The 23,544-nt window shown below is 37.9% G+C and overlaps 1 protein-coding gene across 7 annotated transcripts in view; it reads left to right on the top strand.

Annotated features, from left to right (window-relative positions):
- Positions 1–23,544, top strand: part of FRY (FRY microtubule binding protein) — a 426,693-nt gene that overhangs the window by 312,818 nt on the left and 90,331 nt on the right. For all 7 annotated transcript variants that reach the window (XM_029209846.1, XM_029209848.1, XM_029209847.1 and 4 more), the window contains 12 exons: positions 2,023–2,281; positions 3,728–3,910; positions 6,443–6,529; positions 8,744–9,003; positions 9,407–9,596; positions 10,215–10,339; positions 12,524–12,581; positions 13,915–14,006; positions 14,290–14,462; positions 15,760–15,920; positions 17,491–17,601; positions 21,307–21,461. In XM_029209846.1, the coding sequence (XP_029065679.1) occupies positions 2,023–2,281; positions 3,728–3,910; positions 6,443–6,529; positions 8,744–9,003; positions 9,407–9,596; positions 10,215–10,339; positions 12,524–12,581; positions 13,915–14,006; positions 14,290–14,462; positions 15,760–15,920; positions 17,491–17,601; positions 21,307–21,461 (1,854 nt within the window). The remainder of the gene's footprint in view (positions 1–2,022; positions 2,282–3,727; positions 3,911–6,442; positions 6,530–8,743; positions 9,004–9,406; positions 9,597–10,214; positions 10,340–12,523; positions 12,582–13,914; positions 14,007–14,289; positions 14,463–15,759; positions 15,921–17,490; positions 17,602–21,306; positions 21,462–23,544) is intronic.

Raw genomic sequence — 23,544 nt, 5'->3', positions numbered from 1 at the left:
TAAATTCCTGCCTTAGTCCTTAACTAGAAGCCCAGGTTAAAGACCTCTGTGTGTTATTTCAGCAACTATGACCTACTTAACAACTATAGACTCAATAGCAAGTCTGCCCTGAAGAATTAGCTCAGCTCTTCCTTCTCAGCAGTTTTGTAGAGCTTAACTTGCTTTTGGAACAGAAAATATATCTTCCCTGACTTGGTATATATCTGCTCATTAATGAGCTTTTGTCTGGTTTATATTGTCAAATTTGGACCAATTAGTGTACTTTATACTCTAGAGAATAAGAAGGGTATTCAGTATCAAGTTTTTGAAATACTACCTATTCAAAAATATGTAAGTGTATCAGACCTGTTTTATGGAGAAAACTTTGGATTAAAGATGAGAAGTCCTGGGTTGGAATCCTGGACTTTGAGGAAATTCCTTAACCACTCTGGTTCACAGTTTTTTTTCTGCTGGTTGAAGATACTTCGTTTGTCCTATTTAATGGGGGCCCCGGTTGACTTGGCCAGCTTCTTCTTTGACACTGAACAATTCCAGGATGCTGAGTCCTGGAAATTCTGTCTCCTGGGTATCTTTGCTCTCCATCTCTCCCTTCCTTACTACTTCTCTGCCTTGGGTCAGGCCCCCGCCACTTGGTGCCTGAGTCACTGCAGTGACCTCCCAGCCGGTCTCTGCCCTCAGTCCTGTGACTCCTCCAAGGCATCCTGCATGTTGCTGCCTAACTTTCTTTTCTCAGATGTGAATCTAATCATGTTACTTCCCCTGTAACTTTCTGAATACAGTTCATTTTCTTCTCATAGTAAGAGCTAACCTGTACTGAGTGCCTACTGCATGCTCCTTGTGGTACTAAACGCTGTTCATAGATCATCTCAATGAACCTCACAACAGGTTTATGAGATACAAGTACAGCTATTATCCCCATGTTCCAAATGAGGCTCTGAGGCTTAGAGAGGTTAAGTAAGTGGCATGAGGTCACATAGCTAATGCATGATCAGGCATTCTGATCCCAGAGCACTCACACTTAACCTCTTCCTGCTGTGTTGCCTCCTTGGGTGGCCCACAGACCCTCCAGCAAGCCACTCCTGCCCTCTCTCCAGGACTGTCTCATACCTCGCTCTTGCTAACACCCTACCCAGTAAACACAGCCATACCGTACTCCATATCCTGAATCTTAGGAGGGCCTGAATCTTAGGAGGACCTCAAAAACATTTGTTTATTAAATAAGTGAATGAATGAATCTATAAAGCATGATGTTAACTATAAACGCTCCATACCAATGTTGATATTTATTTAATAATATTATTATGATGTTCTGGCTTAAACCATAAATACACTGATATTATTTCAGTTGACAAACTCAGGATTTCCCAACTTTGCCACTGTCAGCATTTTAGGTCAGAGAATTCTTTGTCATCGGAGTTGTCATGTGCATTGTAGGATGTTTAACAGCATCCCTGGCTTCTACCTACTACATAGATACCAGGAGCACACTCCAAGTTGTGACAACCAATAATGTTTGTAGACGTTACCAAAACTCCCTTCGTGGGGGCCAAACCAATTGAGGACAACTGGCCTAACTTTTAATTACTCATTTTCACTGAACTTCTGGATGAGTCCCTTAGTTTCTCCAGGACCATCCTTAAAAGTGGTAAAGTTTGATACTAATTTATTCTGTAGTCAGTAATGTATTAAAAAGAATTCACGTACAGCTAAGTGCAACATGGTATCTCGGATTGCATTCCGAAACAGGAAGGACATTGATGGAACACTGGTGAAATCTGAATAAAATCTGTATTTTAGTTAATAGCATTGTACCGATGTTAACTTCTCAGTTTTGATCACGTACCATGGTTATATAAGATGTTAACATTAGGGGAGCTGAGTGAAAATTATAATAATATATTAGGGGAGAGTGACCCATTTTTCAGATACAGTAAAAGGCTCTGGCCTTATATATGTTCCTTTACAGATATAGAAGAAAAACTGATAAAGTAAATGACTTCATTGTCTTTATTCATCTCACAGGCTCTCTATTCACATGGACGATGAACTGCGACATATTGCACAAAATTCTCTTCAGGGTTTACTTGTTGACTTCTCAGACTGGAGGGAAGATGTCCTATTTGGCTTTACCAACTTCCTGCTCCGGGAAGTGAATGACATGCATCACACACTCCTTGATTCATCCCTCAAGTTACTGCTGCAGCTCCTCACCCAGTGGAAACTGGTCATACAAACTCAAGGAAAAGTCTACGAACAAGCCAACAAGATCAGAAATTCAGAGGTGATTTTCACCCTTTGCCCACTAATTTATATTCTTTATGTTGCACATATATAAATAAGTTGCAGCCCAGAGAACCTTGTGGTTCTTACTTTCAGCTACCTAGAGATGGCCCTAAGTTTTTCCATCTGCTTAAATTGTGGCCAAGAAATTCAGGGCATCGTATGCCACCTCGGGTTAGATTTATTAACATTAGCAAGGCCATTTATGGAGCAGAAAAGGATGTTTTTTTCAGAGAATCATGATTATAAATCTATTTGTAAGAGCAAATGACCATAGGGAAGAGATATAGAGCTGGGTATGAATATGGATCTAGATATGGATGTGGATATAAAGCTGGAAATGGATATGGATCTAGAGCTGGATGTGGATGTGTATCTAGATTTGGATATGAATATGAATATGGATCTAGATCTGGATATGACTCTAGAGCAGATATAGATATAGATATGAATATGGATATAGAGTTGGATATGGATATATAAAAGTTAGCTGCCCACCAGTGTTTTCCCCCTCGTCAGCAACAAATTGGTTGCTTTCTCCAATATCCAGAGAAGAAAGAAGTCTTGTGGTTTCTTTATTCTTTCCTGCCTCATTCCTGAATGGTAAAAATTAATGATACCATTTTGAAGAGCAGGTTGAGGAGGAGTGTTGTCAAATGAGAACCAGGGCTGTGTGACTTGGTGTTGGCAATGAGCAGACAGAGAAGGGGTCTGGCTGGAGAAGAGCTTAGCTGAGGGTCTGAGGAATGTCGAGGCTTGGGAAGTATGATAGCATTTAGGGTCCCAGATGGGCTAACCTCAGAGATGAGCTTCAGGGCATTACTCCTTCCTTGTGTCCTACACTTGCCAAAAGATGACAGGGAGGAAAACAAGGATTACTATGCTTGAAAAAGGGAGACTGAAACGGAGGTGGAATCTGCCCTGTTGTCTGGCGTGCTTTTGTTTGAGACTCATTTGGTTTGGGAACTTTCGGAACCCATCTCATTAACATGCAAAACCCGGATTAAAATCTAACATGAAAAGAAGTCTGATTAGCAAATCAATGTTTGAAAATTCAATTTAGTAGTAACTAAAATAGAGAATTCTCTATAGAGAATTTAAGTAAAGCCAAATTAGGACACTTTAATTAAATATACAGTGTCATCTCAAATGGTACGGATGGAAGCAGTTTTGTTTTTATTCCTGCTAATAACCTTTGAAAAGTTATTCCTTATCAGAGGTAACAGAGGGCTGATGGTATTCCAAAGTGACAGTTGGTCTGAAAATAAAAAGGGATCTATGATATTTCATGAATAATAATGAATTCATAGACATGTGTGGTTCTAAGCTGGTATAATTTATTTTAGTATTACAAGGTCAAACATGCCAGAAGATGTACATAGAAGAGTGGCTGCTTCTTCCACTGTTGTTTTTCTGAACATAGAATGTTGTTCTTATTGCACAATAGCTCATTGCCAATGGCTCCAGCCACCGAATCCATTCGGAGCGAGGTCCCCACTGCAGTGTACTCCATGCCGTGGAAGGCTTTGCTCTGGTTTTACTCTGCAGTTTCCAGGTGGCCACACGCAAACTGTCTGTTTTAATACTCAAGGAAATTCGAGCTTTATTCATCGCCCTGGGTCAGCCTGAGGTATGGATTATTTTTCTGAATTTTCCAATTCATATCTTTCAACAGTTTCAAAGTTTAGTTTAAAAACTGTAAAGAATGCATCACTATTTTATGTACTTTCATGTCCCATGATGTCAACAAATAATTTTTGATTCAGGGTGGGTTTTTTTTGTTTGGTTTTGTTTGGTTTTGTTTTTTGCGGTACGCGGGCCTCTCACTGTTGTGGCCTCTCCCGTTGCGGAGCACAGGCTCCGGATGCGCAGGCTCAGCGGCCATGGCTCACGGGCCCAGCCGCTCCGCGGCATGTGGGATCTTCCCGGACCGGGGCACAAACCCGTGTCCCCTGCGTCGACAGGCAGACTCTCAACCACTGCGCAACCAGGGAAGCCCAGGGTGGGTTTTTAATTATGAAATCGTACTCTTGACCTACAAGAGCTAAGTCATATATTCTGAGGGCACAAGAATAGACTATTCCTGATTCTCTAAGAGGTGGTGCTTTGTGAAGAAGTGAATCTTAGGCTTCAGTTATAGATCATTTTCTTTCATAATGTTCAACGTACATAGAATTAAGAAGATATTACATTTATATTAGAGAATGAACTTGTGAAAACCATGCATCCCGTTTAAAAAGAGCAAGGTACCAAACAGTCTGGCTTACTGAAAATTGTTTAATCTCAATAGTGGTAGAAAAATGGCATCACAAGAAAATATGTCCACTTGAGATGGGAGAAGTAAGCTGTCTAATAACCATGACTGACTCCAGCTATTCTCCTGCACTTGGTCAAGGGCTGTACACCCTTGTTTAGAAGTTAAGTTTCATTGCCTGTCGGCACAGGTGGCCAAACTCTCTCCACAAGTTGATGAAAGAAGGACCAGCTTTTTATGTGACATACTTCTTTAGAAAAATACTACTTTCTGTTTTCTTGTTTTAAGTCTCTAATCTTGGTTTCACGATCCTTAAAATGATCAGTGTCTTCCCAAAATATTTTCGAATGTATCCCAATCGTTTCTGTTCACATTTCTGCAGCAAGCTTTCTGATGTATTTTAGGACATCTCTGGGATCTGGTGAATGGATCTCTAGGACATGCTGCATTTTGATAAACCTCCATTAAGTCTCTAATTATGAAATAACGATAATAATAATTACCATGTATGTGTCAGGCAGTGAGCTGTGCTTTATACATATTATCTCACTGAACCCTCACAATAACTTAAGAATTGGTACTGTTATTTTTCCCATAGTGCAGATTCTGAGACTGAGGTTTAGGGGGCTTAAATGCCTTACCCAAAATCAACAACTAGGATGTGGTAGAGCTAGAATTGAAAACCAGATGTACATGCCTCTTCAGCCCAGGTTCTTAACTGCTATTCCAGCCGACTGTGTTAAGAATATTTCTCATACGGTGCTTTCTTTGACCAGCCACAGCTTTTTTGTGTGTGTAATTTTTTTTATTGAGGTATAATTGACATACAGCATTATTAGTTTCAAGTGTACAATATAATGATTCCATAGTTGTACATATTGTGAAATGTTCACCACAATAAGTAGTTAATATCCATCACCATTCGTAGCTACAGGATTTTTTTTTCTTGTGATGAGAGCTTTTAAGATCTACTCTCTTAGCAGCTTTCAAATATGCGATAGTCTTGTTCACTGTAGTCGCCATGCTGTGCATTACATCTGCATGACGTATTTATTTTATACCTGGAAGTTTATACCTTTTGATTCCTTTACCCATTTTGCCACCCCTCCCCGCCCCCCGCCTCTGGGGACCAACCAATCCGGTCTCTGTATCTACAAGCTTGGTTTTTTGTTGTTTGGTTTTTTTTCAGCCACAACCTTTTTGAAACCATTCTCATTCGTACATGAGTAAGGACATTCCGAAGCTTTCCTATAAGGCTGCTAAGTAAATAATTTCATATTTCTGAGCCTTTCTATGATAAAGGATGGCAAACACACATGTTCATGTATATACGCACTATCATGTAGGAGAATTTCCTGTAAGATACTCTCTCCTGTGCTTTTTTCCAATTTGCTTCTTTTACCAAATAGCTGTGCACAACATAGATACTACAGAGAGTGTGTGGTCAGTCTCCTGTGCAGTTTCTTTGGGACTGAAATGCAATCACAGTCAACAATTTACCAGTTATTTTAGCAGATCAGTGACTTGAGTAAGTAGCATTTTCATGGCTTTTCCATTTTCTAAAATTAATGACAACGTGAACACTTTAGTGAATAATGTGTGATGCTGAGATTTAGATTCCAGTCTAAATAACTGTATGTGCATGAGTTTTTGAAATTCAGGTACGTGTCTTTTCAGTACAACGTCAAATTGGAGCTCTAATTATCTTCCGCTGAAACTTGTAAGACTAAACTCAGAATCATAGGGAGTTTTACCCACTACCTTTCACCACCGTGGCACTCACTTTTCTGTGAGAAAACCCTTATCACTACCTTGCAAGCTGTTATGCTTCACATGCTGGACAAAGGCGGTGGAGAGGGTGGAAGGATTCGTTTTCCCATGGAGAGTAATCGTCTCCTTTATGTACAGGACGATGACAGGCCTATGATTGATGTCATGGATCAGCTAAGTTCTTCCATTCTCGAAAGTTTTATTCACGTAGCAGCTTCGGATTCAGTAAGTACACGTTTGATCCTGATTGTTGATAGTTCTTAAGTATAAGCTCTGGGCCTGGCTGGAAAAGAGACACAAAGAAAAATGATATGGAAGAATTCTGGGATTTTATGTCAGGTTAATAAACCAAAACAAAAGTCCTTAGGGAAACAAGACTAGCTTTTCAAATACTAGCTCAGGAGACCTTCAGATAAATTTAAATCAAAATTTGAGTCTGAGGAAGATAGATAAAGTTTTGCAAATTGCAATTTCAAGAATTGCTCAGGATTCTTTCAGAAAATTAATTTGCTTTATTTATTACACTTAATGCTGTATAACCTATATTTATGTGTTGTTTTACAGTTTACAAGGTGCTTTCACATTTAGTATCTATTTTGACCCTCATAGGTATTGAAACTCAAAAACATTAAGGGGCAGGGCTGTAGTCACACAGAGTCTCAGGGCCTGGACTTGACCCTCTCTGGACTCTGAATCTCGTAGAGGTTTATCTGCTACACAAATACATTCTTTGTTTTAAAGAGCATATTGGCAGCTTTCAATTTCTGATGCAGTAGAAGGAAAACTGAAACCGATTTTAATTACCTGATTTTTTTTTTTTTAATTAGTAAAGCACAGTTATGGGACTTGGATTGATTTTAGCTAAGTAACTGAAGAGAGGCAGGGCACATCTGCAGAATCCACATTGCCAATGCGCCTTGTATATTCTGATCAAATAGCTATAAATGAATATAAACATATTTGACAAAGAGCTATAAATAAATATAAAACCTAAAGGCACCTGTGAGCTTTTTAATGACCTTTTCTAACAGAGAGTGAACACAGATCCCTATTTTTAGCAACCCTGTTCTTGCTTATGGTTGGAATATTAATGATAATTACTAAAACTATTAGCCAAGCAGTGCAGACCTTAACAGTGATAGTGAATACCTCTACCTCTTCTTTTAGAAATTCAGATTGTTTTGACACTGAATGGAAGAGTCAGGCGTAATTGTTTTATATACATATCTTGTTTCCCTGCAGATTATGTTCTGTTCCTGTGATTTTGTTCTGTGTTTATCAGAGTCTGAATCTTGAGCCTGGGTAACCAGATCAGCAGTACTGCACGTAGGAAGATGCACTGAAGGGGGAGAAGAGGCATGGGGGGAAGTAGCGCCTGCTTTGTGCCAGGTTTTGACATCCCTTATCTCATGTCATCCACTTAAAGATTAAGTGCGATCAGCATTATAATTTCCAAGTCATAAATTAAGCAGACAGAGACTCTGGGGTGTTCAGAAATGTTCCTATGTCAGGGGCTTTGGGCAGAGCCAGTGTTGGAGCCTTAAGTCTCTGGCTCTGAAGCTGAAGCTGCGCCTCTTCAGCGCATTAACCATGGAGGCCCCAGGTGCAGCACTCTGGCGCATGGGAACTCAGAGACCCAGCAGATAAAATGGGTCACTTTAAATACCTGACAAACGTAACAGCGATTTTCTCTCCACGTACGACAGCTAGATTACTTGAAACTTGGTCTTCCCTCAGCTTTGATACTCTGGACTTAAAAGAGAATGAAATATAAGACATTATGTGGTATCAATATATAAATATATGTCTCTATATAATATAGATTAAATATGGATATAGATATCTTTCCAAAGGTTTTAGAATGTATTATTTTGGCTTGATATCATAGGACAAGAATAAGTAGGTATCTTACCTCAAAAATCATTAGTAAAATACCCTTCATAAAAGAGATTGCACTTAGCCATCTCCCTAAGCCAGGGAGAGAATGTATTTCGGTCCAAGTAAAGGTAAACAAGATCATGGCTTAAAAAAAAAAAAAAACTAATTACAGGGATAATAACACACTTAGGAATCTCAGAGATTAATAACTTTCCAGAATTTTAAGTTGGCAAATCCATGTTCAAGTTCAAATTAGCTCGTGTTGTATAATTGTTTGACAAGTATTTAGTGGGCAGCTCCTGGGTACTAGTGTATGGGGCTGTGCGACATTGACCCCTGCCCTTAAACTCTGCACTTCCGCTGCCTGCGGCCTCCCATAGGAATGGCCGTGACTGCAAACCCAGGTCCGGTGTGGGAGGGGTGCTTCAGGTTCCAAGCTGGACCCATTGCAGAGGTGGACGGGAAAAGCATCGTGGAGGAAGGGGCATTGGGCTGAGGCAGGTCGAGGATGTGGAGCTTGCCGTTCAGCACCGATTCATCGCCTGTTTCTTACACCTGCAGGCGACCTTACCCCTGACCCACAGCGTGGACCTACAGTGGCTGGTGGAGTGGAACGCCGTCCTGGTCAACAGCCATTACGATGTGAAGAGCCCTTCCCACGTCTGGATTTTCGCTCAGTCTGTCAAAGACCCCTGGGTCCTCTGCCTCTTCAGCTTTCTCCGGCAGGAGAACTTGCCCAAGCACTGCCCCACTGCCCTCAGCTACGCCTGGCCCTACGCCTTCACGCGGCTGCAGTCCGTGATGCCTCTGGTGGACCCGAAGTAAGGGACCCCTACGCTTCCCTCTGTTTCGTTTGTTTCACCATTTGCCCTCTTACATTTTTGTTTTATATATGAGATCGGGATATAATTCTCTAGTTTCTGACCATCTTACTACAGAAGTCTTCACGTTGAGTAAATACGGGTTAAAAGTTCTTGTCTAGAGCTAATTTTTTTTCCTCCCTTAATAATCATTATGATTGTCTGAGTATAGAATCTCAGCCCGTTACCGGTGAAAAGTTCTATTCAGCTTTCCATCCAATAGAGACATTCCCTGTCCAGACAGACAGTCCTTGACAGACAATTGTTCAACTCAGTTGGAGCGCTTCCCAGGATCTTTATTTAATAAGTGATACCTAAAATCCGGAACTTAGTTTCACTCTTGTTTTTGACTTCGTATTTCTAGCAGCCCAATTAATGCCAAGAAAACCAGCACTGCCGGCAGCGGAGACAGCTATGTTACGTTGTGGAGAAATTACCTTATTCTTTGTTTTGGAGTCGCAAAACCCAGTATTATGAGCCCGGGACACTTACGAGCTTCCACTCCAGAAATAATGGCGACTACACCTGACGGTACCGTGAGCTACGATAACAAGGTGACATGACATGCTTCAGAAGAATTATTCTGTAAGGTTTTTTTTTAGCTTGTTTGTCTAGATTTCACAGTGTGAATTGCACTGTGCCTGCCATCTGGAATATATGGGATCAGATTTTCATCCTACACATTTCTAAATTCCATTGAGCGTTTGTGTGAATAATTTATTATTCCTCCCTGACAAGTGGGGAACTGAAAATAAAGGGAAGTTAAGAAACTTGCCTAAGGTCGTAGAGTGACTTATATTTATTAGCACCCTGAGGTTTGGTTCATGTCCTACATACCACATTTCTCTCACTCCTCACGAGTGTTCACCTTTAAACCATGTCTTGATTAACTTATCTTGTTAAAGATGGTTTTGTGGATTTAAGTATTAAAAAAAAAAAAAAGAAGACTCTTATAATATGAATGTTCTTTAGAATTTGTGTCCCAGGTAAAAAAATGCATTCATTGTGCTGTTTTAAATTTTATGTGTTTTTTTTTTTTTTTTCCTGAAATGATGGCAGTGCCTTGGGATGTGGTTCAGTACTTTAAAACTGTTATAATGGAATCATCGTTTGATTAAAAGAAGCATCAGTTATCATGTTACCTCTTTTTCACTTTTAACAACTTGTTTCAGGCCATAGGCACCCCATCGGTGGGAGTTCTGTTAAAGCAGTTGGTGCCTTTGATGAGACTAGAGGGCATTGAGATCACAGAGTCCTTAGTTTTAGGATTTGGAAGGACAAATTCCCTTGTTTTCAGGTACGGTAGTCTTAATGAGTTGTTCTAAACTCCTGTATACTGCTGCTATCGTAGTTCCTGCTTCTAACTCAAGTTTCAGTTCGTGTTTGGCATGTGTCTGGAGGTCTGCAGGCTTTGCACAATTCCCTTTATGTCCTTGTTGGTTGACACGCGCGTGACAAGCATTCCCTGCAACTGCCTCGAATTTCACTTTTAGACGTTGCAACTTTGATTTTACATCTCAGATTTTCTCTCACTTGCAAGCTTTGTTTTAGATAACCATAAATGAAGATAATTCCGTGTCAATCCCCAGTTAGCCAGACTGTTCAGAGGCTATAACGTCAAAATCATGAGTGTCTGCTCATCAGCCACTTATACAACAGACTCTCAAAGGTTAAACACTGACAGAACACTTTCAGGGGTGTCTGTTATGTGTCACGCTTGCTGGTCTTTCTATAAGATGCTGTATCTGCCTTAAGAGAACCATTATGTCTCACTTTCTGGATTCCTTACTCATTTCACACCTTTAATCAAATAACCATTCCAGCTGAGGCAGTGTCAAAGCCTTTTCAAAGAGTCATCATAAACTTTTATTTCAGGCTGCCTCTGATGATTTTATCTAGCAACGAAAACCCATAAAAACAAAGAAAATCTTAGTTTTTCCTATACACAGAGAAGGGAAAGCTCCAAGCATCTGTGAGAAACCCTATCTGAAAAATAAAGATTAGCGAGATGTTTTAGAAGCAACTGAAAAAGATCTGTTACAGTATAGAGTCAAATTTTATCCTTAAAAAAAGCAATTGTGAGCTCTGACTACTTGAGTGCCAGTTAACCAGTGTTTTCACTGATTAATTAGTTAAGACAAAGCATCATACAGAAATACTACAAGAAGATAATAAAAACAATTCCTGGAATTACCTAATGTCTTTCCCAAAGAACCTAAGGCTCTTTTGCATATCTTACCGTCTGAGTACTCCTAGGAGCAAGTAAGATTACGCAATTTACTGGCCACGTGGGTGTGGAAAACACTGTCCCTGGGACTCAGTTCCTTCACCTGTAAAATTGTCATAATAAATAAAAACAAAGTGTATCTCTCTAATTTAAAAAAAATGGTGTAATTATAGAATCTATCTTATAGATGTATCAAGAGGATTAAATGTAAAAATACACGTAAATATTTGATAAATGATTGCTATTAGATGAAGGAGACCATTAGCGTTATTTCCATTTTTTGAGGAAATTCTAGCATCTGTGTTGGAGAAGTCTGGAATGGAATACAGGATTTCTGTTCTTCAGTACAGAATGCCATAGAGTTTTTGCCTTCGTGTCCTTGGATTTCCCTGGAGGTTGATGTCTAATAGCACAAAATATTCTACCAGAAAATACAAGATTTTCAGACATGGAGCAGACTATAGACGAAATACCTAGCCACAGGCTAGATCTCCTAATTTTGTCTGTTTTGACAAAGCAATTCAGAAGTCAGTTCCTAAAGATGACAGCTGGTTAGATTATCAGCTATAAAGCTGAGAATTGGAGAAAATGGGGACAGATGAAGTATATATACATGTAATATCAGACGTATTAACCTGATAAAAGTTTTTAGTTTTACTACACAAGAGAAAAGGTTTTGATGAGAACCTCACTATTAAAGTAGTTGCCATAATTTGCATTTATCATGTAGCTCAAATAAAGGAATTTATCTCTGAAATTCCAAAAAGACTTTATTTTAAAATCAACAGTCCTCTGAGCACAGATCCCAAAGGTAGTGCCATAGTTCTCACACCTGTTTCTTTTGCTCTAATTAGACTGAAAATTTCTTCTGTTTAGGCAATCAATTTTATTTCTCTTCAGTCCCTCAGCCTGTGGGAAAGTGCTTTCAATTTAGTAAGCACTTACAAAATATTGTTGGTTTTAGTTGTTCAGGTAGGGATTTTTGCCATAGACTCTCCGGAACATTAAATCAAGTCAACAAATATGTATTGAGCCCAAATTATATACGTAGCACTGGAGTTAAGACTGATACTACAAAGTACGAGCCAATGGCAATTTCCATTTCACCACATGGTACAGAAGTGGAAAGGCCAGAGGAGATTTTGATGTCAGAATGTTTAAAAAGCAGATAATTTGGGATTGAATGGCTATATTTTGTGACAAATTTGGTGTCAACAATAATGAAGTCTAAATGCTCACCTTTTTCATTCATAGAGAATTGGTGGAAGAACTTCATCCATTAATGAAAGAGGCTCTGGAACGAAGACCAGAGGTAAGATTTTGAATTTATATAATTAATGCCTTGGCAGGAATAAAGAGGTAGACATAGAAAATGGATTTGAGGACATGGGGTGGGAGGGCGAAGCTGGGGCGAAGTGAGAGTAGCATCGACATATATACACTACCGAATGTACAATAGCTAGCTAGTGGGAAGCAGCTGCATAGCACAGGGAGATCGGCTCGGTGCTTTGCGATGACCTAGAGGGGTGGGATAGGGAGGATGGGAGGGAGGCTCAAGAGGGAGGGGATATGGGGACATGTGTATGCATGTGGCTGACTCACTTTGTTGTACAACAGAAACTAACAGTGTTGTGAAGCAATTATACTCCAATAAAGATCTATTAAAAATAATAATTAATGCCTTGGTTTATTTGGACAGTAGTGTGAATTTAAACCATACCCAATAGTTTCCCCTAAAGAATACAAACATACCAACATGTTGTGTTTTTTTTTCATTTTTGAGTGTTTTATTTATATCAAATTGGATAAAATGTGTGTATTTCTCAGACAGAAAAGACATGTTGAGGTAGAAATGTACCTTTCAACTGTTCACCAACATGCTTTTAACAATGAATCTTACTATTTTAACTTTTGTTATTTTCATTAATTTTTGATATTTGAGTATTTAGTATAATCTGGTTCTGATTTTAAAAGATTTTAAGTCCTAAACTTACGAAAGAAAAGCAACCTAAATAGTCATATGTATGTTAAGATATTATATTCTTTTGTAAGAGGTTTGAGTTAAGATTGAATTTGGGGTTGTAGTTAGTTTGCTTTTTTTTATAAGGGGTTGAATAGCCAAGAACATTATTTGTTTCATCTGGTATATAAAGCACTTTCCTCAACATTATCTTCCCTGAAGTGAACTCTGAAAAGGATAAACTTAGAATGTAGCAGGATAAAAAATTAAATAAAATAGAATAAGACTAAAAAAGAGGCTTCCCATGTAGTAGATAAGATACAAGAAGTAGCAGAAGTTTGGCAATTTAAGTAAGAACAGTGTTACCTCTGTGACCAGAACTGGTGGGACTGTTAGTGTCCACTGTCCTTTGCCACTTCTTCCTGATGCTTTAGTTTTTCAGCAGCTGCTGGAGGCCTCTAGGAAATGAGACTTGTTGACTCTCAACATTTCCAACTTACAGGTATTTATTGGCCCACTTGTGATCTGTTTCTATTATAACCTGTGATAGCAAGCATTTTCTCTAAGGATTAGGAAGAAAGAAAAATACTTTTTGTCCTTTGTGTTTAGAAAATTGAAAAGGACTAGATGACATCTTCCTTTATCGTGCCCATGTTTATAAGTGGTATTACCTCTTTCTGCACAGAACAAAAAACGCCGAGAACGGCGAGACTTGTTAAGGCTACAGCTACTTCGAATTTTTGAACTTCTGGCTGATGCTGGTGTAATAAGTGACAGGTAAGGTGGAAATTCTACTGAGTTGATCTCTCCTCACCAAACTGATGTCTTTGCCTCTCTTTTTCTCATTCTGTCTTTTTTTTTTTTTTTTTTAAATATATTACCTTTAACTTTTACTTCGAAAAGTCCAAAAAACCTTGTTTTTTTCATACTCTGTTTACCCTGCCTAAACGTCCAGGACGAATTTAATGTGCGAGTTCTAACAGTGAATCTTATTTTCCATGACGCATGCGCTGCTTTGACATCAAGACTAATCTACAAGTTTAATTTCCTCTTATTCCAGCACCAATGGAGCCTTAGAACGGGATACTTTAGCCCTTGGAGCTTTGTTCTTAGAGTACGTGGACCTGACCCGCATGCTCCTGGAAGCTGAAAATGATAAAGAAGTGGAAATTCTTAAAGATATCCGGGCACATTTTAGTGCCATGGTTGCCAACTTGATTCAGCGTGTTCCAGGTACACTGATGCCTCACTGCAAATTACCTTTTGTGCTTGAAATCTCATTTGTGTTCCTCATTACTGTGCTTTCCGCTTTAAACCTACTGACCTGTTTGCAGGTCTGGGATGGGATCGTTTATTTGCTTGGAAATCCTTGGAACAGATCGTGGGCATGCAGCACAGAGTTGGAAGGGCAACAATAGAAATTAACTTTGGCTTTGTGCTCGTCATTATTTCTGTTCTTTGTTTTGGTTCCCACCTGCAAATGAACCTGTATGATTTCCATAGAAAGGAAGTAATTCAGAGGGAAAGTTCACAAAGGCTCTATTTTTTCATTCTCACTGTGCTAATCTGTGAACATATAATCTCAGCAATGTTCCTGCTCTTGACTCTATCCAGTCAACACATTATATATAGAATTCTATATAGCTTAAGAAATTATATTATTGGGATTTTTTTCATAGAACAAATGGGTCTGAAACATTTTCATCTAATAGAAGCATAGAGAATAAAAATAGCTGGTCAGTTTGGTATAAAAATTAATTGCTGGAATTAAAATGTTTTGACATAATTACAAAAAGCTGCACCTCATCTGTTTCTACTTTTTCATTATGATTTAACATTATGATGTTGTAAAACATTCTTACCAATCCTCCTCATTTTTGATGACCCTAAATTAAGATTTGCCTTCTTGGGCTTCCCTGGTGGCGCAGTGGTTGAGAGTCCGCCTGCCGATGCAGGGGACACGGGTTCATGCCCCGGTCCGGGAAGATCCCCCGTGCCACGGAGCGGCTGGGCCCGTGAGCCATGGCCGCTGAGCCTGCGCGTCCGGAGCCTGTGCTCCGCAACGGGAGAGGCCACAGCGGTGAGAGGCCCGCGTACCGCAAAAAAAAAAAAAAAAAAAATGCCTTCTTCAGTTAAAGAATGTTTGTTTGAGATAGACAGTCTATCCGTTGTATTTCACAGTTCTTCCTGAAGACGCAGCAGCAGTCAAGAGAACGTTTCATATGTAATCAACAGCCGAGTGGAAGGTGTTGCAGTTTCTCTAGATAATGCTTAGAAAACAGTGTCTGTGAGTCCATCTTCTATCTCTGCTTTCTGCTCTGAGACAAGGTGCTGTTGACTGAAACATGAGGAGAGGAAAGAAAATTAAGCTTGACTTTTTAAATACATATTTCATTATGTAAAGAAAACTTGAGTTAGAAAACGAAATTACTCCTTTCCCCCAAACTTAAGAATCATGCATAATAGCAACGTAAACTGTATTCACTGTATTTTTCAGTCTTGTAGACTCTTAGCTCTGTTTTCTCTCTAGTTCACCACCGAAGATTTCTCTTCCCCCAGCAAAGCCTGAGGCACCATCTTTTCATCTTATTTAGCCAGTGGGCAGGACCCTTCAGCATTATGTTCACTCCTCTGGATCGTTATAGTGATAGAAATCATCAGATTACAAGATACCAGTATTGTGCATTAAAGGTAGGTCACCTTTGCCTCATGAATGACTTTTGTCAGATTGATGGTCTCTTTCCTTAAACAACCATGCCTTAAATAAGATTAAAATAAATAATATAATATGACATGATAAAATATAAGCACACATGCAAAAAAACACAAATATATACACGTATATAAATACATAAGCTTACTCTATAAATTCTAAAATATCCATACATAAACAAAATAGATAGCTATGTATAAACATGTAAATATTCCGATTGTGTTCACAATTTCAAAACGCGAAACTTTTCCAAGATCCCACTTTTATCTAAGGTTTCTACTATATGAAAACCATAGTTTTTGCTTATTTACCCTTTAAGTAACTGCCTTGCCAGTTAATTTCCAACTTAAAATATATATATTCCCTTTTTAGTCTCCTCCTATCCTAAGGACTCCCAGAAATAAGTTTTTACACTACTAGGACTGTTCAACATTTTCAGAACCATTATTCCTTACAGCTTAATTTCCTTTAGAAAACTAACTGTATATTGTCTCAGTCATATATACCAGGAGTTGCTAACTGTCACATTGACTTTTGACTTTATGGAGCTAATATAAGCCATGGCCCTGATAATCATTTGGACCTACGGATTACAAAGTGAATCAAGATCTTCCCTTCTCTTGCTTTCTCCCCACCTCAAAGGAACTAAAGTTCATATTCTTCATTTTCTTTATCTTTGATTAAGAATCACAGTTATTTATTTCTACATAGTTTGCTTTAGTTTCATGGTTTAAAGGAAGATGTAATCTAGTAATTTATGGTTTCATAGTGCATCAGTCAAGTATTTGTCAAGTTGGTTGGTTCAGTATATTAGTTAAATATTTGTCATCAAAACAAAATTTGAAAAGCTATATTTATCATAAGCAGAATTCATTCACTTGAAGCCGCTGATGGTAAGTTTATTTTAAGTTCTGTGAAATGGTCATTTTGTTTTGAATATCTCAGCCTTTCATTATAAAGATTTATTATAAAATTACATGTCTACAAAGTTCAATTTATGGGTTTTAACTCTTATAAAAAGAGACAAAATTGGGAATCTGGTATTTTTTATTGAATCTTCTAAGGAATACTTTAAAATCTTGTGGAAATAACTGCTTTAAAAGACCTTCATCGGGACTTCCCTGGTGGCGCAGTGGTTGAGAGTCCTTCTGCCAATGCAGGGGACAGGGGTTCAAGCCCTGGTCCGGGAAGATCCCAAATGCTGCGGAGCAGCTGGGCCCCTGTGCCACAGCTGCTGAGCCTGTGCTCTAGAGCCTGCAAGCCACAACTACCGAGCCCACGTGCCACAACTGCTGAGGCCCACGTGCCTGGAGCTCATGCTCCTTAGCAGGAGAGGCCACTGCAGTGTGAGGCCAGTGCACCGCAGTGAAGGGTGGCCCCCGCTTGCCACGGCTAGAGAGGCCCTGCGCGCAGCAGCAAGGACCCAACGCAGCCAAAAATAAATAAATATTTTTTTTTTTTAAAAAAGACCCTCATCTAGTAGTATGTGTTTTAAAGTCAGTTGTGTACCATTCAGTCATCCCAGGTTGTGTTCTGTTTTGTCATCAGGCAATGTCAGCAGTGTTGTGCTGTGGCCCAGTGTTTGACAATGTGGGCCTTTCCCCAGATGGCTACCTGTATAAATGGCTTGACAACATTCTGGCTTGTCAAGATTTACGAGTAAGTACTAGCCAAAAATACATTGTTTTTAAATGTCTTGGTTATCCTGCCTCAGTTGGGTTACTGACCTGTCTAAGCATTGTTCACAGCACAGTCTCTTCACACATCAGCCACAGAACTGTAGGCTTATGTGTTGTTCACATTACACTATGATGCATCAGGATAAAAAACACAGTAACATTTACCAAAATTGACTATAAACTAGGCTATAAGGTAAGTCTCCACAAAGTTCAGATGATTGAAAGATACAGGCTCTGTTCTCTGATCACAATGGCATTAAACCAATAATCAGTAATAAAAAAGATAATTAAGAAATGCTCTTCCAGTTAACCAATGAGTCAAAGAATAAATAAAAATATAAAGTGAAAAATATTTTTAACTGAAGAATAATGAAACCACTACACACTAAACTTGTGGGTTTTAAATAAAACCTTGCTTAGAATATGGCCTTAAGTGCATATATTGGAAAGAAAAAAGGCTGATGACCTATGCATCCATTTCAAGAAGCTAGAAAAAGAATAGCATATCAAACTCAAAGTACATTGAAGAAATAATAGAGATAAGAGCAGAAACTAATTAAAGAGAAAAAATTACTGGAAATGATCATTTAAACCAAAAGTTGAATTTGTTAAAAGACTAATAAAATTAGTATATCCATGGCAAGTCTGATTAAGAGAGATAAGGTGTATGTCACCAACCTCAGAAATGTAAGGGGACATCACTACAGATGCTACAGATATTAAAAATAAGAGAACCTATGAACATCTTTGTGCCAATAAACTTCAAAATTTAGATAAAATAGACAAATTCCTAGAAAAACACAGCACAAGAAGAAAAGAAAATCAAAAGCCATATAAGTAAAAAAGAAAATTAATCTATAATTGAAGGTCTTCCCACAAAGAAAACTTTAGGACCAGATGGCTTTATGGATTAATTCAACATTTAAGGAACAGATTGCATTGATTTAATGCAAATCCTCAAAGAGAAAACAGATGAAGAGGAAACATATCTCAACATGTTTTATGAGACCCACATAACCTTCATACTAAAACCTGACAAGAGTTTAACAAGAAAGACAGTTAAAAGGCAAATCATTCATGAACATAGATACAGAAACTTTAAACAAAATGTTAGAAAATTGAATTCAGTGATATATTAAAAAGATGATTCATCATGATCAAGTTGGGATTATTCAAGAACTACAAGATTGGTTTAATATTCAAATGTCATTCAATTCATTTGTATATTAATTATATTAAAGTTGCAAGAAGGAAATATCATCTGATCATTTCAATAGATGCAGAAAAAGCATTAATAAAATTCTACACTCATTCATAAGAGAAACTAATGAAACTAAGAATAAAAAAGAACTTCCTTAGTTTGATAAAGGGTGTCTTTAAAAACAAAAAAAAACCCAGTAGTAAACATCACACTAAATTGTGAATATTGAAAGTGTTCTCTGAGACTAGAATGACCAAGGAAGCCCATTTTCATTACTTCTATCAACATTATACTAAAGATCCTAGCCAATGTTTTAGAAGAGAAAAAAATAAGATATCATGAGTGAAAAAGAAGAAATAGTTTATACAGAAACAGACTCACAGACTTAGAGAACGAATTTATGGTTATGGGGGGTGGGAGGGATAGATTGGGAGTTTGGGATTGACGTGTACATACTGCTATATTTAAAATAGATAACCAACAAGGACCTACGGTACAGCACAGGGAACTCTGCTCAATGCTCTGTAATAACCTACATGGGAAAAGAATTTGAAAAAGAATAGATACATGAATATGTATAACTGAATCACCCTGCTGTACACCTGAAACTAACACAACATTGTTAATCAACTATACTCCAATATAAAATAAAAATTGAAAAAAAAATAGTTTGTAGATCTAAATGTGAAAGCTGAAAACCTGAAGTTTCTAGAAAATAAAACAGAAGGCTATTCTAATCCCTGGGGTTAGGGAAAGATTTATTAAATAGGATGCAAAAATTACTAACCATAAGGGGAGACTAATAACTTCTGTTTGCCAAAAGACACAATTAAGAGTGTAAACAGGCTCGCTGTAGAGTAAAAAAAGATATTTGCAACATAAAGCCAACAGAGTTCTTATCTAGAATATATAAAGGACCTCTACAAATAAATAAGGTAAAGACACTCATAGAAAAATGAGCAAGAGACTTAAACAAGCAATTTACAAAAGAGGTTATCCAGTATGTGCAATGTAAGACATGTATAGAAATACTCAAAGCAGTATTATGAAGTCAAAAGCTGGAAACAACCCAGATGTTCATCAGTAGTAGAATGAATAAATTGTGGAGCAATCATAAATTAGAATACTATACAACAATGAAGACGAATAAATGTTGATGACTTTTAAACATAAGTTGAGTGAAAGAAAGACACAAAATTATATACTCTATAACTCTATTTACACAGAGTTCAAAACAGCTCAAACTAACCAATGGTGGTAGAAATCCAGATAGTGGTTACTTTTGAGGAAGAGAGGCTAGTGATGAAGAGAATACACAAAGCAGGCTTCAGTGGTGCTGGTGATCTGGTTTCTTCTGGTATTCACACTAGTGTGTTTAGTTAACATAACTCACCATTTACTTGTGAATTATATACTATCTACATTTTATAAAGTTTCTAAAGCACAATAAAAACTTGCTGATTTTCTTTCAAGTTGAACTAAGTTTTTAATGAGATGTTGTTTTTAAGTCCTTTGCAATAGTATCACCAGCTTTTATCTGCTTCTAAGTACTTAAGACCATGGGGAACTAGGTCGATGATATTTGACCATCCAATTAGAATATAGCTCCCCAACTATACTCCAATAAAAATTAATTTTAAAAAATGGTAATTTTGGTACACAATAAAGATTTTTAGTTTAAAAAAAAGCAAAAAAAAAAAAAAGAAAGGAAAAGAATATAGCTCCCATCTGGGCCCATACCCTATAATATAAGAACAAACAAGGCATAATCTTTCCTTCTCCACCTTGTTGCTACTGGCAGGAGAATGGACAACTTCAGGAAGAGGCAGGAAAATGTTACTTTCTGAGGGGATTATAGCCTCCAGACACCAGGCTTGTCCGGGACAAATGTGACCATCCAGTATTTAACAGTAGCTTCAAGAATCATCAGTTAATGATCCCATTAATTCTATCTAGTATGATAATCTTTTCATATGAAAGTCTCTGATCAAAAAGAGCTTATTGATATTGTATTTCTTTTTAAAAGATTGCCAGCTAAGCTGTACACCATATATTTAGTAATCAAGCCTCATAAACATATTCCCTCTGATCATTTTCCTTAAAAGACTTTGCATTCATGAAGGCTATCCTTTTATTTATTTAAACTTTTTTAACCAAATACATGTATTTTTCAAAAATATTTTAAATACAAAAAAGAAACATTGCCAATGAAGTCTTTATCACCTTTTCAGAGTTAAAAATCGAGAATGAGCGGAGCCTATATGCCAGATTTACACTGAGTCAAATTTAGTTTATACATTTCAGTTTTCAGTTGCAACATTGCATCCTCTTAAAGAGGAATTCCTGGAATAAAAACTAATCAAGATAAATGTTTAGTGTTCGCTTTCCTTTTACACAATTTATATTCGCTAAGCTTGATTTTGTGTCTTTCCCTTGAATAATCTTTCATTGAGCGTGAATGATTGCTTTCCTCCATGTGTTCAGGTTCATCAACTTGGCTGCGAAGTTGTTGTCTTGCTATTGGAACTAAATCCTGACCAAATAAATCTTTTCAATTGGGCAATTGACCGATGCTACACTGGTTCCTACCAACTCGCATCCGGCTGCTTCAAAGCCATAGCAACTGTGTGTGGAAGCAGGTATGAATTCTTTAAGTGGAAGGTACTGGGCACTGGCAAGTGCAATTAAGGTTACTCTTCATCGTACGAATAATTGAGAGCTGACTGTTTTTGCAAATCTTTGAACAGAGTAAATTCTAAGGAAATACAAAATGGCCTCTTTCCCCAACAGATAGCCTATTCCCTCTAAGTTTACAGCTACGTTGATTTTTCATTCTACCAGGAGAATGGTTTGTAGTTATAGACTGGAAATTTTTTTTAATTGCCTGGAAATTTATAATGAAGTATTAGAGCAGGATTTGAAAATGGTAAAGATACCTTAAAGGAATTTCTAGAAATGTTTGTGAAAGGTATGAACTGTAAGCACTTCAGCCATTTTGAGACCAAACTAAACTCGGGAAGCAACCTAAAAATGTTAAATTTCTCTTGCCCAAACCTTGAGAAAAGAAAAAAAGAAAGGAAAATGTGTCTCCTGGGATTCCATGGATTGCACTTTTAAAACCGGTGCCCTAGCTATGGAAATCAGTCATTCAGTGGAGTATTTCAGTTCTATAATTTATTGAAAGAAGTTTTTTCATAACTAAGATGAAAGGGTTAATGAAGCCTCCCCATATTGCAAAAGCTATTCCCAAGAAAGAGCTTATCATGTATTAGAAATCCAGAGAAGGCAGCTCAAGTTTATTTTATTTTTTTAACATCTTTATTGGAGTATAATTGCTTTACAATGGTGTGTTAGCTTCTGCCTTATAACAAAGTGAATCAGCTATACATATACATATATCCCCATATCTCCTCTCTCTTGCGTCTCCCTCTCACCCTCCCTATCCCACCCCTCTAGGTGGTCACAGAGCACCGAGCTGATCTCCCTGTGCTATGTGGCTGCTTCCCACTAGCTACCTGTTTTACATCTGGTAGTGTATATATGTCCATGCCACTCTCTCACTTCGTCCCAGCTTACCCTTCCCACTCCCCGTGTCCTCAAGTCCATTCTCTACATCTGTGTCTTTATTCCTGTCTTGCCCCTAGGTTCTTCAGAACCTTTTTTTTTTTTTAGATTCCATATATATGTGTTAGCATATGGTATTTGTTTTTCTCTTTCTGACTTACTTCACTCTGTATGACAGACTCTATGTCCATCCACCTCACTACAAATAACTCAATTTCGTTTCTTTTTATGGCCGAGTAATATTCCATTGTATATATGTGCAACATCTCCTTTATCCATTCATCTGTCGATGGACACTTAGGTTGCTTCCATGTCCTGCTATTGTAAGTAGAGCTGCAATGAACATTGTGGTACATGACTCTTTTTGAATTATGGTTTTCTCTGGATATATGCCCAGTAGTGGGATTGCTGGGTCGTATGGTAGTTCTATTTTTAGTTTTTTAAGGAACCTCCATACTGTTCTCCACAGTGGCTGTATCAATTTACATTCCCACCAGCAGTGCAAGAGGGTTCCCTTTTCTCCACACCCTCCCCAGCATTTATTGTTTGTAGATTTTTTGATGATGGCCATTCTGACTGGTGTGAGGTGATACCTCATTGTGGTTTTGATTTGCATTTCTCTTAATGATTAGTGATGTTGAGCATCCTTTCATGTGTTTGTTGGCAATCTCTATATCTTCTTTGGAGAAATGTCTATTTAGGTCTTCTGCCCATTGTTGGACTGGGTTGTTTTTTTATACTGAGCTGCATGAGCTGCTTGTAAATTTTGGAGATTAATCCTTTGTCAGTTGCTTTGTTTGCAAATATTTTCTCCCATTCTGAGGGTTGTCTTTTCATCTTGTTTATGGTTTCCTTTGCTGTGCAAAAGCTTTGAAGTTTCATTAGGTCGCATTTGTTTATTTTTGTTTTTATTTCCATTTCTCTAGGAGGTGGGTCCAAAAGGATCTTGCTGTGATTTATGTCATCAAGTTTATTTTTGAAAGGACTGATATAGGCTGTTGATTGTCCCTTTTAATTAAATATTGCATTTTAAATAGCTATCTTGAGCTACAGGGTTGAAGGGAATAAATGTAAATTAGTTGTAAATTCCAACCTGTTATGGTTCTAAATGAATAAGAACAGTATTTTAGAAGACATCTACTTTCAATCAACCTAAAA

The sequence above is a fragment of the Monodon monoceros genome, unplaced genomic scaffold, assembly GCF_005190385.1.
Source record: "Monodon monoceros isolate NGI ecotype Baffin Bay Population unplaced genomic scaffold, NGI_Narwhal_1 Super_Scaffold_8, whole genome shotgun sequence".
Classification (NCBI taxonomy): Eukaryota; Metazoa; Chordata; class Mammalia; order Artiodactyla; family Monodontidae; genus Monodon; species Monodon monoceros.
The sequence above is the reverse complement of the archived record's forward strand: the minus strand, read 5'-3'. Positions and strand labels throughout refer to the sequence as shown.